A 16,045-nucleotide genomic window follows, 5' to 3' on the forward strand; every position below is an offset into this window, starting at 1 on the left:
ATTCCCTCTAGTCAAAGGGTCTCCATTATCCCACATTGCCTCTCTGGGTTGCAAAGTTTACATTAATATTTTTAGTTTGCACATCAGAGAGGTCAAGACTCACCACTGAGTTCTCATTCCCTACTATCATTAACAAAGATAATGGCTACATTTCCTTGAGTTATAATATAATTGTATTTTATATGAAACCATAATTTATTTATTGTAGTTGTATGGTGTAGTTAGATATTTAGCCTGTGAAAGATAAGATTTATAATTTGAGTCTTTTGAACAGGAGTAGTGAATTAATTCCAGATTAATTTAGATGGAATACATTACCTTACTTTTAACTTGTTAAAAAAATGAAGGGAAAAAAGTGTGTTTAGCTCTTGAGGAAAAGCATAAGAGGACAGTTGAGTCCCTGAACAAATACCCTTTTGGGAGAAGGGCAGTTGTTTTGCCATGGAGAAGATAATCACTTGTGCTTCTATATTTTTTTAAAAAATGACTTAATGAACATAACTATTTATAGACATGTGGCTTTGAGAGCCCAGCTTCATCACTTTTTATTTCAGAACAAAAAAGAGACCCAGATTTCTGATTTAGCCCCCAAAATGAACATTTTCAATGAGGAAAAGAAGGCTTAATTTCTATTAGTTAACTAAGCAGTTAAATATTTTCCAGAAAATAGAAATTTAATCAAAGTCCCTAGTGAAATTCAAGGGTGCAAACAATAAGCATAATATTTTATGAAAATGACCCCCATATTTAAAATCTGGCATTATATGTTATGCATTGTAGCACCAAGTCCACATCTACCTTTTAGAAAATTAAAACACATAAATTCTGTTTAGTGTTTGATATGCACTGCACTAGCTGGGAGCCATAATGCCCCTAAAACCTTGGGTTGCTTTTCACCTTTCATAAATTCCTGGGTAGATTCTATACAAAAAATAATTTTCAGCTCCGTGGCTCATTGTTATTCAGACTTGATTGATCGTCGTCATTTACTCAGTGAGGAAGTTAAGTGCTCCTGTCATTTCCGAAGAGTATAATTGGGACGTTTCACAGGTCAGCGGTAGTGACAGGTTTCCCTTTTGATTAGTGTTAGACTGATAACAAAAATTACAGTTTCCAATGATTAATGTTTCCTAGAGCCCCTAAATGCACAGCTCACAGATCGGACCTAAACAAAGTGAATTTGCATCTGATTAGGCCTTTCCTCAGGAGAGATTTTCATAGGCTCGGGAGTATCTTAGACAGGTATACCCTGGGCATTCTGTATTCCTGCCAGGCTGCATGCTGGAGCTAACATACCAGTCTGGGGACGCCTTCATCATGTGCAATTAGCATGCTAATGCTGTGTCTAAGTCCAGCCCTACATGTGAAACTAGACTCAGAGCTAAGGAAGGATAGGCCAAAGCTGCAGATCCCACTGAACTTAGGTTGGTTTGTCTGGTTATTGGAGCACTTGTGGCTTGAGGTTCGTTGGTCTGTACTCTTCCAGTGGAAAATCGGAGCTCAAATCTCTGAGCATCCTGAGATGCCATGTCTGTCATCATCATCTTGCAGAGAAGCTTTTATTTGGGAAACAACCAAGTTTTTAAAAGCTAGGACATTTAGTGTAAAACCTTAGTAGTTTCCCTTTTAAAAGCATAGGAATACATCAACACTGAAAATGTTTCTCTGTTTTTTTGTTTGGATTTTTTGTTTGTTTGTTTCTTGGAAATACAAAAATGATGCTGCTATATAGATGAGGAAATTTGTGTTTTTTTCCCCAACTACATTTTAAAAACTCTCTATGGATGTTTATGCTTGGGTCAGAAATGCCTGACAAAATGAAGGTGGGAATTACCTAAGCTTCATGATGATGAGACACAGCCATTGCTTTACTTCATTCTTCTATCTCTTGTTCTATAGACTTGACTCACTGAGTTAGTTGATGGAATTTTTGGCAGCCCCAGCTGGCTTGGAGCAAAAGCCCCAAATACAGTACTTTGCTTTCCTGGAGTATACTAGGAGCTGTTCTATATCTGGATTTTGAAAATGGACATTTGTCTTTGGTCAGTAGTTTAGCAGGTTTTTGATGGTGGTGCACTTTCTGACATCCTTATTGCCAAGTGCGGCACCTTGGATAGTTTTTTGTCCCATTGACTTCAGGCAGAATTGAAGGACTAGTTTCCTTTCTGTGGCTAGGAAGAGATGCTTGTAGTCAAAAGCAAAATATGGAGCTCTCCAACACTTCCCAGAACCTGGTGACTCTTTCTGTCTGTATGAGGAAGAGGAAAGCAATGCTTTGGCTGGCGGATTTCAATTTTGGGCCTGTTTATCATAAACAGTAGGTTTCAGTCATGGTTGTTGAAAGAATTTACAGTGAAAAGGGAAATAGAAGGGGGAGTATTTCAAAACCTGTTTGATATGGACACCCCCAAAACCCTGTGTCTTCTGGGATATACATTAAGGAGCTCTTTTCTTTCTTTTGTTTTTCCCCTTTAAGCAAGTATCCTTCTGGGAGGGAGGGGATTCTGTAGAAGGGAATGTTGAACTAAGTTTCCACAATTATTATGTACATATATTGATCTATTTAAAAGCAGTAGTAGGTCACAGTAGTAATTCAGAAAACTTCCATCCGCATAGCTGCCTATAGGAATGACTGGTCAAGAGGTGATGCAGTATTGGTGGAGCTTACTGGGTTAAGGGTTGTTGGTTTTTTTATTTTCTCCCCCTCTAGGTTTCTGTCCTTTTTTTTTTTTTTTTTTTGCTTTTAAGCTGCCGTATCTCAGCCTATGGTGCTGTGACACATGATTAGATTAGTGAATTAAATTGGTATGATACTGCTTCCAGGGGAAATCATATTCCTCTCTCTCTCTCTCCCCTCTTTTTCATATGCCTAGGGGTTTATATAGATATCCATGCTAAAGACCTATTTGGAAACGAACAGGGACCCTGGAAATCATCATGCTCACCTGGGTCTCGATTTTGTTCCCTGTGAAGAATGCCCCTCAGATTGTCTCTCAGGCTGTAGCTTGGTTTTGATTTCCAGAAAAAGAGCAAACAATATAAACACATGCTGATTTGTTGCTTTTTGATAAAATGGGGTAAGCAGAATTTTTTCGTTCTACAGAGGAGGGGGAAAGCAAATTAAATGTGAAACTATCGCCATTCTGAGACATCTGTAGTCTGGTAGACTTGCAGGGTTTCATATATTTAGGTAGAACTTCGCCATGAATGTTCCTGCTTGACAGGCAGCCAGCTTGGTACTAGCTGGCATTCCCTGGGGTTACAGTTTCATTTCATAGGTTAGCATGGTGACTTAGATCAGTTATTTTCATTTGAAGCTTTTCAAAAGAAAAAACATTTTAACCAGTGGCCAAGTAACATTAAAATGTATCTAGCAAGGTAAGCGTTGCCTTGGTTTTAAGACATGTTCTCTGTTCTTGAATAGTATATCTGGAAATTAAAAATGTTAGATTTGACCTGTTTAATTTTTTTTGTAATAACAGGTATAAATTTTATCAAGCCTGAAGAACATGGATTCCCGGGAATTTTCAGCTTCTTTTAAGTTTCCTGCTTTTAAGAGAGGATAGAGTAAAAATACATTGAAGCCAGACTGAATTTCCTTGCTTTTATCAGCATTAAATCCCCCATTCTTCTGCACTCTTTCTTTCTGCCCATCAATTTGTCCTGTGAAACAGTGATTATTTTATACAATCCTTGCAGCAAAGGCATCTACAAAGACCTGGACAAGGAGGCTAGCTCTTGGAGGTGACTGCTATTTTGACATGCCTGCTTTCCATTTCCTTTTAGACTGGCCCTGGATTGGCAAATGACATATTTCAGGGAGAATCCTTAAAGCTCACATTTTAGGGAAAGATTTTAAGGATCCAGGATGGTTTGGGAAATAATATTTTGAAAGGTAGTCCAGCCATGGATAATGACTTGTCCTCTAGTCATAGGGAGAAAACTTGAGTTATAAATGAACTTACTGGGGTGAGGTGTTTCACAGATATCCTCCCTCCCCCCATTATGGTAGACAAATATTTTCATCTGAGGTGGCCCCAAATGAGTTTTTGTCGGTGCTTAGAGGTGTTTTCCTTCCCTAGAGGCGAGCCTTAGATGCCGACTCCGATGAAGATGAAGATGAAGATGAAGCGGATTTTGTGGAGGTGCCAGAGAAGGAAGGTTATGAGCCCCACATTCCAGACCACCTGCGGAAGGAGTATGGTGAGTTTGCCCAGCTGTGAAAGGCTTTATCCCTCCGTGTTACTGCCGCAGTAAAGTAAATAAACAGCCATTATGAAGTAATAAAGTGATCAGTGGTGTGGGTAATCTCTCTGGCTGCTGGGAGGAAGTCATTACACAGATAGGGGAGCTGTGATTGGGTCTAGATAAACAAATACTTTCGAGGAGAAGCAGCCACCGAGAGCCCTGGCGCTTATTTCATTCAGCCAGGCTCTGCCGTGGCTTGCTGAGGAAAGCTGCTGGGTGCCTGGGAAACAGAGATATTTATTTGCTCAAAGGGAGGAAAAAGTTTAAGTGTATAAATAGCCACTGGATAGAAATATGGATGATGAGGTCTTGGTGAAACTGGGTAATCTTTTGCAGTGTTTGCTGCAATTCCAATATCAGCAGCTCTGGTCTGACTGGCAGGTGGGCTTCGCCCTCCTACGGGGTGATAGAGAGTAGTGCTCTGGGGGCTGGTTGCCCATCAGTGACCAGATGGGATTTTGTTCTTACCGCCTTCCCAAGCACTAGGGAAAGGTTTGGGGGATTAAACACATTATTGGGCACTAATAAAGCTGACAGGTGAATTAGTGGACCATAAAGAACTGAAATGATAGTTCCATCAAGTACAACTCCCCCTCTGCCACCCACAGCCTTCCAGAGTACAGCTGATGGATTTATGTGATGAGCACCCCTTGCTGGGAGGACACTGCCAATGGGGGCGTGGGGTGGTCTGAGCTTCAAGTCCAAACAAAGCCCTGCCTATTGTGAACACCACCCAGATTCTAGTATGTTCAGTCATGATGATGATGATGACAAATTTGTAGCTGACGTAGTTTTCTCCTTTGATACTTATAATTCTTCTACAAGGTAAATACAAAGCCAGCATTTACATAGTGCTTAAAGGTTTGCAGAGCCAGGAGCTCATTTTATCCTGTACAGTCTGGCAGGTAGGTGCTGTTATTGTCCTCATGTTACAGAAGAATACACTGAGGCAGATAGGCTTTCCCAGGGTCACCCAGCTGATGAGTACTAGAGGCCAGGAGGTGGACTCTGGTTTTCCTGACTCCAGGTCCATCACTCTTTACAGTTGCTTAAATGTGCAAATATTGTTAGCCTTGCTTTATAGATAAGGAAATTGAAGATCAGAGAGGGGAAATGAGTTGTGGCCTTCACTCTGCATCTCTTCCTCCCCAGCACTTTCTGACTCTGCATTGCTTTCCCCACTGAACCAGGAAGGCTCCAGCTACACATAAAGTGTGGTTTCCTTAATTGTTTTGTGGCTCCCATTTAACATTCTCTGCTCTCTTCTCCTTTTTTGGGGAATGTAGATTTACCATCAGCTGGAAAACTGGCAGAAATCATGGGCCTGGCAGAGCATAGGGGTACCTGGGCATCAGGGGTCTTAGCTCTGCTGAACTGGGGCTGGCTCATTGTCAGGAGAGGGACAGGTGTCTAGCAGGAAGAACTGTTCTCCAGAGAAACTGTTCTTCAAAAAAGACATTTCTGGAACATCAGATTTGTGGTAATGAGGTCTAGAAAACTACATGACTTTGGGCAAGTAAGTCCCTTTCACTCTGAGCCTCAGTTCCTTCCTTTCTAACTTGAGGTTGGACTAGTTGGTCTCTAATGTTCTTCCAGTTTTGATATTTTATGGTTTTGAGAGTCTACTAACAAAGGTTTATTTTAAACATTTTCACTCAGATGAGAAGAATTTTAACAAACAGCTAACCCTTCCCCTCCTGCTTCACAGTCTAATAGGATATCACTAAAAAGGTACCATGATGTCCTGCTCAGTATATTATTATTGTTAGTGCTCCAGTTTACTGATGTTCAGGGAAAATAATTCATTTTCTGCACTAACCAAAAGAATAACTCTCTCAGCTAAAGGGATAAAAATAAGATGCTCTATATTTGAAAGTTTATCAGGTCTGTCTCCTCTGAAGGCCATGGCTTCACAGGCCAAAACCTTTTTAGTTTCAGAGCTTATTTTATTATGCAAAATTATTGAGATTCTCTCTGTTCTACATTGAAGTTAAATGTTCACAGAGCTAGAGTGTTCCTCATTTTTTGTATGTTGATTTTTCATGTAGTCCTTTGTTTCTGGGGGATTTTGCCCCAGGTGGTGAACCTTTATCATAGATATGGATAGAGACTGACTTGTTCAGTTCTTACCCTGATTGTTGAACTTTGAGAAGCAGTGTTAATGGAAGGTCACAGGACTTGGGGTTGAGAGGCCTGGGCTCCACCCTCAGTTCCTCCACTCACTACAAAGCAAATCATTTCACATCTTGGAGCCTCTGTAAAAAGGGGATTTAGATGCTTTCACTGTCTCACAGGGTTGTTGAATCTAATTAGTGTATCTAAAACACTTTATAATGGCAAATGCTATATAAATGTAAACTGAGATGATCATAATTACAAGGGACCTAAATTAATTTCTGCTTTTCAAAATGTTAAGAGTATAAAGTGGTAATAAATCGATAAAAGCTTCTAATTATGGCGTCTATATAGTATTTTGTCATTTTCAAAGCACTTTCCTCCCAGCAACCCTGTGAAATACGTAGTAAAACTGTTATCACGAGGAAATGACCAGTCCACAGTCACAGGTTCAGAGTCCCTTCTGCTCCCAAGGCCAGTGGGTTGTCCACTGTATTGGGCTTCATCTGCCTCTGCTCTTAGCTCTTACATCCGAGTTTCCATGGTGGTAGACTGTTCTGACTGAGTTGACCAAAACGACTTGAAGAATCATTCCTTCACTAAGTATGTTGAAATGGATTCGTCACTGATTTAATACTGAGCCTCACTTATTTGCCCTTTCTCTTCTCTGTCTCTTCCCTCCCAGTTTCTTCCTCTCTCCTCAGTCCTGTCAGAAACATTTTTTGGGGATTTCTAAAGTACCTTAAGGAGATTGAGGAAGAAAAGTACCTGTGTGTTTAACAAAATACTCTTATGTTTGATACTGCTTCTTTTTGCTTAGGCCAAGCAGTCCTTATTCCCTCAGAGGAGACAGCATCCAAGCCTCAGGTCAGACATGTACTATTTTTGACAGACATTGGCACAGGGTGGCTCCAGGGACAGTCCCATGGGGTGCTGGACACAGTTGAACCCTGGCCACTTTGTCCAGTTAGGATAGATTTTCTTACCACCAGGCTCACTTAGGACCCATTCTTCCCTGATCTCTCCTTCAGGGCAGGTTGGGCATCAGAATGAAGCTGCAGTGGTGACTTTACTGCCCTTAAAAAAAAAAAAGTACAATGTGCCACTACTGTAGCACATTGTAATAATTAACCACTAAGTCTTATTGGATTGATACTCAAACTTTTAAAATTGCATTTAGAAAAAGGCATTTTCAGTGGTAAGAAATTTTAATATGACTGCCATTGTTTGTGTGTCATGGAAAATCTCCAGTACTGTTGCACATTTTTGTATTTTATCCTCTGTCACAATAATTGTAGGTTTAAAAGACCCCCACAATTGAACAAGTAATCAGATTGCTGTTTGTGTGATATGATACAGCAATCCATAATACACATCTCGAAATTTATCAATGTTCAGACTCCCCAGTTTAATTTGAACACTTCATTTGTTCTTTATTCTAGAGAAACATGTTCTGGGTTTTTATTTTCCCAAAAGAAAAAAAGACCTTACCTTTGAATTCAGGTTTATGTCACTGTCTTGCTCAGTGGCTCCCTAATGCCTCTGTTAAGAAATGCAAACTCTTTAGCCAGACATTCATGGCCTTCCACAATCTGGCTGCAGCCTACCTTTCTTGTCTTCTTTCATATCGTACCCCATCATATATTCAGATATTATAGGTAAAGTAGGCTAGTAGGCATATGAATGAAGGAATGAAAACCATTGATTAAATATTTAATATGTGCTAAATGCTGAAGACACAAAGACCAAATCAGGACAGTCCCTGCCCCTCAAGGAGCTCATGGAGCCTCATAGGAGAGTGGTGGCCAGGGGAAGGAGTCGTAGTCTGGGAAATCACAAAGCTGATGAGTGGAACAGTAGGATCGTCTAGGCAGTGATGTGTCTTGACTTCAGTTATGAGAGCAAGAGGTGGAAAAATGGGGGGGTGGGGGGAAGGGAGTAGGTATAGGTGACATGATGAAAACAGCCAGGTGAAAAGAGGTACATGGGGACAGCATCTGCATCAAGCTACAGAATCCCAGACATTCAGATTAGCCTCCTGGCCGCAAAAGCTCTCACAGATTTTTTTCTGCTTGTTGCTCCTTGACGCAGCTAGGTGGTGCACTGGATAGACTGGTGGAGACAGGAAGACACTCGCTGTATGACTCTGCATAATCACATCGCCTCTGTCTGCCTCAGTTTCCTTATCTGTAAAATGATGATCACAATAGCACTTACCTTCAAATGAGAAGTTTATTAAGCACTCTGTAGGCCTTGAAGGGCTACTGTATAAATGCTAGCTATTATTGCTCGTACTTTTGTTATTGATTTCTCCATGGCTGATTCTTTGACTCCAAGATTAGGCCATCCCCTCCCCTTCAGCTCCCCCAGCTTTCCTCATGCATCGTGTGGGCATCTCATCATTTCTACCTTTCAGAGTTCTTCTCTTTCTCGTCTGTGCTTAGCCCAGTTGCAGTCTGTGTGTAGCCTCTGCAGATCTGAGAGTGGATCTCTCCTTCACTTCTGTTTCATCTAACATGTATTATACTTACCTGTGTGTATGTGCTATGCTCTAGGGTATGGAAAGGAGGCTCCTGAGGACAAACACTGTCACCTTTTCTCTTTCTGTTTCTCAGGATGGAGCACAGTGCCTTGCACGTAGTGGAGCTTAAGAAATGTTTGCATTGCCCATGTGGAATTTTGGTATCGCAGGGTTTTAGATCTCTTTTTGGAAGAAACGTTTACACCCAAGCATGTTTCCAGACCCCTGAAGTCAAACTGAAGTCATGTGTAGGTTAGCAATAAAAACAGCACCCAAGGCTTTGTTGGTGATATAGGACAAGTCCATTTGAATCTGGATCTCTAAAATGAAATGTAAATTTGTTAAAAGAATGTAGATGATTAGGTAACTCAAGTGTGAAGATATAACACGTTAGGGGTGTCATGCCAAATTAACATTACCAGCCCTTTAACGACCTCTCATTTGTATAATCCCTACTTACCCTTATGCACACCTGGGGTCTGCTGCGACAACAGGCTAGGTCTTTGCAGGTTCTCATAGCCCTTCCTGGGAGAAGCTAAAATGTAAACTTGGCATTTTATCTCAGACACACAGAGCCACCATTTAAATAGAGGATGTGTCAGCAAGTTTAAAAGGTAATTAACTAGTTGATGAGGTAACTAGGTTAACCACATCAACCCTGGATAGAAAGAGGTAGTTTATTCATGATTCCAGAAGGGTGATATAACTTCTGGGATTTCCTGAAATATGGCTTTGCTAGAGAGGCTATCCAAGAGGAGAAGAAAGGACAGGAGACCAGCATGGCCTAGTGAAAAAGATCATCTATGTTAGAGGCCAAGGACCTGGGTCAGGTCCTAGTTATGTGACTGAGTAGCTCTGTGACCTTGGGACAGGTCACCTAACCTTCCTGTGTCTTACTTTCTTCATCTGTAAAGTCAAGGGGTTGGACAAAGTGGCATCAGAGTCTCCTTCCAGCTCTAAATCCTTGGCTCTGATGAATTTATATTAGCTTGGTGAGGTGGGACAGGCTCCTAGGTGAGGCTGCTTGGACCAGTAGAGAGGGTGTGAAGATTTTTGAGCAGAGAAGTGAGGTGAATAGATCTATGCAAAGGAAAGATTTTTGTGGAGGTGGAAGGAAGTGACTGACTTTTATAAACAGGGTCTCTGGAATCCTACAATGAATAGGAAGATAGTGTGAGATGGTGAAAAGAAGAAGCAGAGAGGACAGCCATTGGAAGGGTACCAAGACAGGAGGTAGAGTGTCATTAGAGAACTCCAAGAAGTCCAGTTTCACTGTCTTGTAGGGTGTGTAAGAAGACTAGCAGGTAGGAAAGGGGGATGGTTGTTAAGGACTTTAAAAGCCGGAAGTTTTTCTGTTTGATGTTAGAAGTATTAGGGAGCCACTAGAGTGGATTGAGTATGGGAGTGACAGGGTCAGATGTTCACTTTTAGGTAGGTCACTCTGGGAGCTGACCAGAGAATGAAGTAGGGAAAGACTTGAGGCATGGAGACCACTATCATTCTACTTCAGTAGTCCATGTGTGAAGTGATGAAAGGTGAACTAAACTGGTGGCTATGTCGGAAGAGACAAGGGGATTCACATAAGAGATACTGTGGAGGTAGAAATGATAGGACTTGGCAAGACTGTATATGTAGGTTGAGGGATAGTAAGGATGGATTAAAGCTAGGTTGTGAGCCTGGATGACTGGGAACATGCTGGTGCCCCCCACAGGAAAAGATAAGTTCAGAAGGAAGGTTTTGGAGAAAAGGCAATGAGTTCATTATTGAACATGTGCAGCTTCAGATGAGATATGACATATCTATGAGATATGACATAGCCAGTTTGAGGTGTCCAATAGGCAGTTGAAGATACAAAACTGGAAGTCATGGTAAGACTGGATAAATAAATCTTTGAATCATCTGCATAGAGATGCTAATTGAATCCATGGGAGCCAATGGGATCACCTTGTGAAATAGTATAGAAGGAGAAGGGAAGGGAGCCTAGGACAAAGCTTTGGGGGAAACACATAATTAATGACCATGACCTGGGAAGAACTCACAAAGGAGACTGAGAAGTAGTCAGGGTAAAAGCAGAGAGTAGTGTCCCAAAAACCTAGAGAAAAGAGGGTAGTAAACAGTGTCAGCAGCAGCAGAGAGGTCAAAAAGGATGAGAACTGAGAGCTGAAGGGGACTTGAGAAGTCACTTTGTCAACCCTCCTCATTTTGCACTTGAGAAAATTTGCCCAAAGGAGGAAATGATTTGTCCAAGGTCTTACAAGACCAAGTATACAGCAGAGCTGGGCATCTAAACAAAGGTTTTTTTTGACTCCAAATCCAGACTTATTTCTAGTGTGTCATGTTGCCACAGTGATGATAGCCGCCATTTCTCCACATTGTTCAGCGTGTGGTATAAATGGGAAATATTATTTTTATTATTACTGAGGAGTTTCCTCAAAAATCCTTGTGGAATAGGAAGTGAAAATGCTATTATTCCCATATTACAGAGGAGAAAACTGAGGCTTGGAGGCAAGTGGGAGGGGAAGATAACCACAAGAACTGCAGAATTTAAAGGATTAGCTTTTAGTTTGGAACATCCTCTTAAAATTTTGTACATCTTATTTGATAATGACGTCTGTTAACTAAAGTAAGTGTACTCAGAGCATTTGATATTTGACAGGGATTCTCAAGCTATTTTTGTAGGTAATATGGAAGAATGTGGGCTTGATGACATAGTGTTTAGGATGAGTAGTTGGATCCCAACAGTAGTAACTCCTGGAAAATTTCAGGTTGAAGCTCTATCCCATTCTCTGTAGGGTTGGAAACAAGTGAAACAGACTTCATCAGCATTGCTGAGTGAAGGTTGCTGACAGGTCTTCAAGGACAAGCCAGGAAGAAGGATGTGGGTTTTTGCTGTAAACTCTCATTGGTTCTTGTCTACAAGGTTGCTAGAACAGAAACTGATGGCTCTGTCTGCTGTCTTCCCCGTTGAGCTCTGAAAGCAGTGTAGTGGCAGAGATCTCTATCTCATTCTCTTGGAGCCCTGTACTCTCACTCATTGGCCCTTTCCCTCTTCACTACCAGCCTACAGTGTCCCAGATCTCGGGGCACCAACTATAATGGTTCACAGACTTTCACAGAATTGCAGAGATGGATGGGGCCTCAGAGACTCTCTAGTCCAACCCATACATGAATAGTCAGCCCCCTGTATCGCAACATACCTGACAAGTGGCCATCTAGCTTTTCCTTGGAGGATCCACTAATTCCTGATAAGCCAATTATTGTTTATGTTAGCTCTAGTTGTTCAGAATTGTTTCCTTACATCTAGCCTAAGTCTTCCTCTACCTGAATCTTGTGTCCATTGTTCTTAGTTCTGTTTCTCAGGGCCAAGAGGAACAAATCTCCCTTGTCCATGTCACACCCTGTCAGATGCCTCAGAATATTGATCATGTTCCCCCCAGAGTCGTCCTCTTTCTTTTTTTAAAATTTATTTATTTATTTATTTATTTTCAGTGTTCCACAATCACTACCATACAACCTAGATTTTTTCTTTCCCTCCCCCCACCTCCCACCTCCCTCCCTGAGACAGCATATAATTTTTTAAAATTAATTAATTAATTTAATTTTTAACATTCATTTTCACAAAATTTTGGATTCCAAATTTTCTCCCCATTTGTCCCCTCATCCCACCCCAAAACACCGAGCATTCTAGTTGCCCCTATCACCAATCTGCCGTCTTTTCTATCATTCCTCCCTTCCCTTGTCCCCATCTTCTCTTTTGTCCTGTAGGGCCAGATAACTTTCTATACCCCATTACCTGTATTTCTTATTTCCTAGTAGCAAGAACAGTACTCAACAGTTGTTCCTAAAACTTTGAGTTCCAACTTCTCTTCATCCCTCCCTCCCCACCCATTCCCTTTGGAAGGCAAGCAATTCAATATGGGCCATATCTGTGTAGTTTTGCAAATGACTGCCATAATAGTCATGTTGTGTAAGACTAATTATATTTCCCTCCATCCTATCCTGCCCCCCATTGCTTCTATTCTCTCTTTTGATCCTGTCCCTGCCCAAGAGTGTTGACTTCAACTTGCTCCCTCCTCCCATTGCCCTCCCTTCCATCATCCCCCCCACCCGGCTTATCCCCTTCTCCCCCACTTTCCTGTATTGTAAGATAGGTTTTCATACCAAAATGAGTGTGCATTTTATTCCTTCCTTTAGTGGAATGTGATGAGAGTAAACTTCATGTTTTTCTCTCACCTCCCCTCTTTTTCCCTCCACTAAAAAGTCTTATGCTTGCCTCTTTTATGAGAGATAATTTGCCCCATTCCATTTCTCCCTTTCTCCTCCCAATATATCTCTCTCACCACTTAATTTCATTTTTTTAAGATATGATCCCATTCTATTCAATTCACTCTGTGCTGTGTATGTGTGTGTGTGTGTGTGTGTGTGTGTGTGTGTGTGTGTGTGTGTAATCCCACCAACTACCCAGATACTGAAAAGTTTCAAGAGTTACAAATATTGTGTTTCCATGTAGGAACGTAAACAGTTCAACTTTAGTAAGTCCCTGATGACTTCTCTTTGCTGTTTACCTTTTCATGCTTCTCTTCATTCTTGTGTTTGAAAGTCAAATTTTCTTTTCAGCTCTGGTCTTTTCATCAAGAATGCTTGAAAGTCCTCCATTTCATTGAAAGACCATTTTCCCCCTGCAGTATTATACTCAGTTTTGCTAGGTAGGTGATTCTTGGTTTTAGTCCTAGTTCCTTTGACTTCTGGAATATGATATTCCACGCCCTTTGATCTCTTAATGTAGAAGCTGCTAGATCTTGTGTTATCCTGATTGTATTTCCACAGTACTTGAATTGTTTCTTTCTAGCTGCTTGCAATATTTTCTCCTTGACCTGGGAACTCTGGAATTTAGCCACAATGTTCCTAGGAGTTTCTCTTTTTGGATCTCTTTCAGGTGGTGATCTGTGGATTCCCTAAATACTTATTTTGCCCTCTGGTTCTAGAATCTCAGGGCAGTTTTCCTTGATAATTTCATGAAAGATGATGTCTAGGCTCTTTTTTTGATCATGGCTTTCAGGTAGTCCCATAATTTTTAAATTGTCTCTCCTGGATCTATTTTCTAGGACAGTTGTTTTTCCAATGAGATATTTCACATTATATTCCATTTTTTCATTCTTTTGGTTTTGTTTTGTGATTTCTTGGTTTCTCATAAAGTCATCAGCCTCCATCTGTTCCATTCTAATTTTGAAAGAACTATTTTCTTCAGTGAGCTTTTGAATCTCCTTTTCCATTTGGCTAATTCTGCTTTTGAAAGCATTCTTCTCCTCATTGGCTTTTTGAACCTCTTTTGCCAGTTGAGTTAGCCTATTTTTCAAGGTGTTATTTTCTTTAGCATTTTTTGGGGTCTCCTTTAGCAAGATGTTGACCTGCTTTTCATGCTTTTCTTTCATCTCTCTCATTTCTCTTCCCAGTTTTTCCTCCACCTCTCTAACTTGATTTTCAAAATCCTTTTTGAGCTCTTCCATGGCCTGAGCCCATTGAATATTTATTTTGGATGTTTGGGATACAGAAGCCTTGATTTCTATGTCTTTCCCAGATGGTAAGCATTGTTCTTCCTCATGTGAAAGGAAGGGAGGAGATATCTGTTCACCAAGAAGGTAACCTTCTATGGTCTTATTTTTTTTTCCCTTTTCTGGGTATTTTCCCAGCCAGTGACTTGACTTCTGAGCTTCCTCTTCACACCCACCTCCCCTCCAGATCCACCCAGCTAGTGCTTGGGGTCTGAGATTCAAATGCTGCTTCCCAGTCTCAGGGCTTTGGGCGGGGGCTGGGCTGCTATTCAGTTGAGATTAAGTTCAGGTGCTCAGGTGGGGGCAGGGCTGCCACAAGGGGCTCAGTTCCCTCAGGGGGTTTATGTGGAGACCTTCAACAATGGATCTGAGCTCCTGCCTGCTTTGGGAGCCCCTGTCTGCTGCTGCCTCCTGAGGGGGCCTGAGTTATGGGGACACCCCACTCCCCTCTTGGCCACTCAAAAAGACTCACTCACTGACCTTTGTCACCTGTGGGTGGAGGGACCTGCGTGGCCGCTGGAGATTCTGTCCCTGGAGCCTGCTTGGATCTGCTCCTCTCGGTGCCACACGGCCAAGGCAGGACTGGGCTCTGCTCCGGGTCTGGGGTGCGACGGACCTTTCGGGTCAGTTTTTCAGGGCTCTCTGGAACAGTAATCTCCTCCACTCTGTTGTTCTGTGGCTTCTGCTGCTCCAGAATTTGTTGGGAGTTCTTCTTTACAGGTAATTTATGGGCTGTGGGTTTGGAGCTAGCATATGTGTATCTTTCTACTCCGCCATCTTGGCTCCTCCCCCCAGCATACAATTTATATAGGTTCTACACATACATTCCTATTTAATACATTTTTACCTTAGTCATGTTGTATAGAAGAATTAAAGTGAATGGGAGAAATCATATAACAAACCAAAACATAGTACAAAAGAAAATGATCTGCTACCATCTGTGATTGTAGTCCTTTCTCTGGATGTGGAAGGCATTTTGCCTTAAAAGACCTTTGGGAATTTTTTAAGTCCTTGCATTGAAATGAAGTTCCAAGTCTACCAGAAAAAACTCTTGCACACTGTGGTTGTTGCTGTGTACAGAGTTCTCCTGGTTCTGCTCCTTTCACTCAGCATCAGATCATATAAGTCTTGTGAGGCCTCTCTGAAGTCTTCCTGTTCATCATTTCTCATAGCACAATAGTATTCCATTACATTCATGTACCATTATTTATTCATTCACTCCTCCTCTTCTTTCAGTACCCCCAGTATGGCACTATCTCAAGGCCCTTCACCATCCTGATAAGTCTTCTGAATGTACTCTAGCATATCATTGTCCTTCTAGAAACGTCATCAAGAATTGACCACAGTAGTTTGGTCTGATCAAGACAGAGCATCACAGGATCAGGACTGCCCTAGTCCCATGCCCTCTGCCTCTCTCAATGCAGCCTAAGATGGATTTATTACTTTTGGCTACCATATCATGCTTTTGACTTATATTCAAATGGCAGTCTTAAAAAAAATCAACCTTATGAGTACAAGACGGGTAAAACATAGCTAAATCATAGTTTATGTGGGAAAAAAATAACACCTGAGGGTTTCTAGTGAATTCTAAACTCAATATGAACCCAAA

General features: G+C 41.4%; 1 protein-coding gene across 3 annotated transcripts in view; it reads left to right on the forward strand.

Moving 5' to 3' along the window:
• The window catches only part of UVSSA (UV stimulated scaffold protein A), a 116,484-nt gene that overhangs the window by 53,244 nt on the left and 47,195 nt on the right, over positions 1–16,045 (forward strand). For all 3 annotated transcript variants that reach the window (XM_072619962.1, XM_072619960.1, XM_072619961.1), the window contains exon 8: positions 4,083–4,203. In XM_072619962.1, coding sequence (XP_072476063.1) covers positions 4,083–4,203 — 121 coding nt within the window. The remainder of the gene's footprint in view (positions 1–4,082; positions 4,204–16,045) is intronic.

The sequence above is a fragment of the Notamacropus eugenii genome, chromosome 6 (genome assembly GCF_028372415.1).
Source record: "Notamacropus eugenii isolate mMacEug1 chromosome 6, mMacEug1.pri_v2, whole genome shotgun sequence".
In the NCBI taxonomy this organism is placed as follows: Eukaryota; Metazoa; Chordata; class Mammalia; order Diprotodontia; family Macropodidae; genus Notamacropus; species Notamacropus eugenii.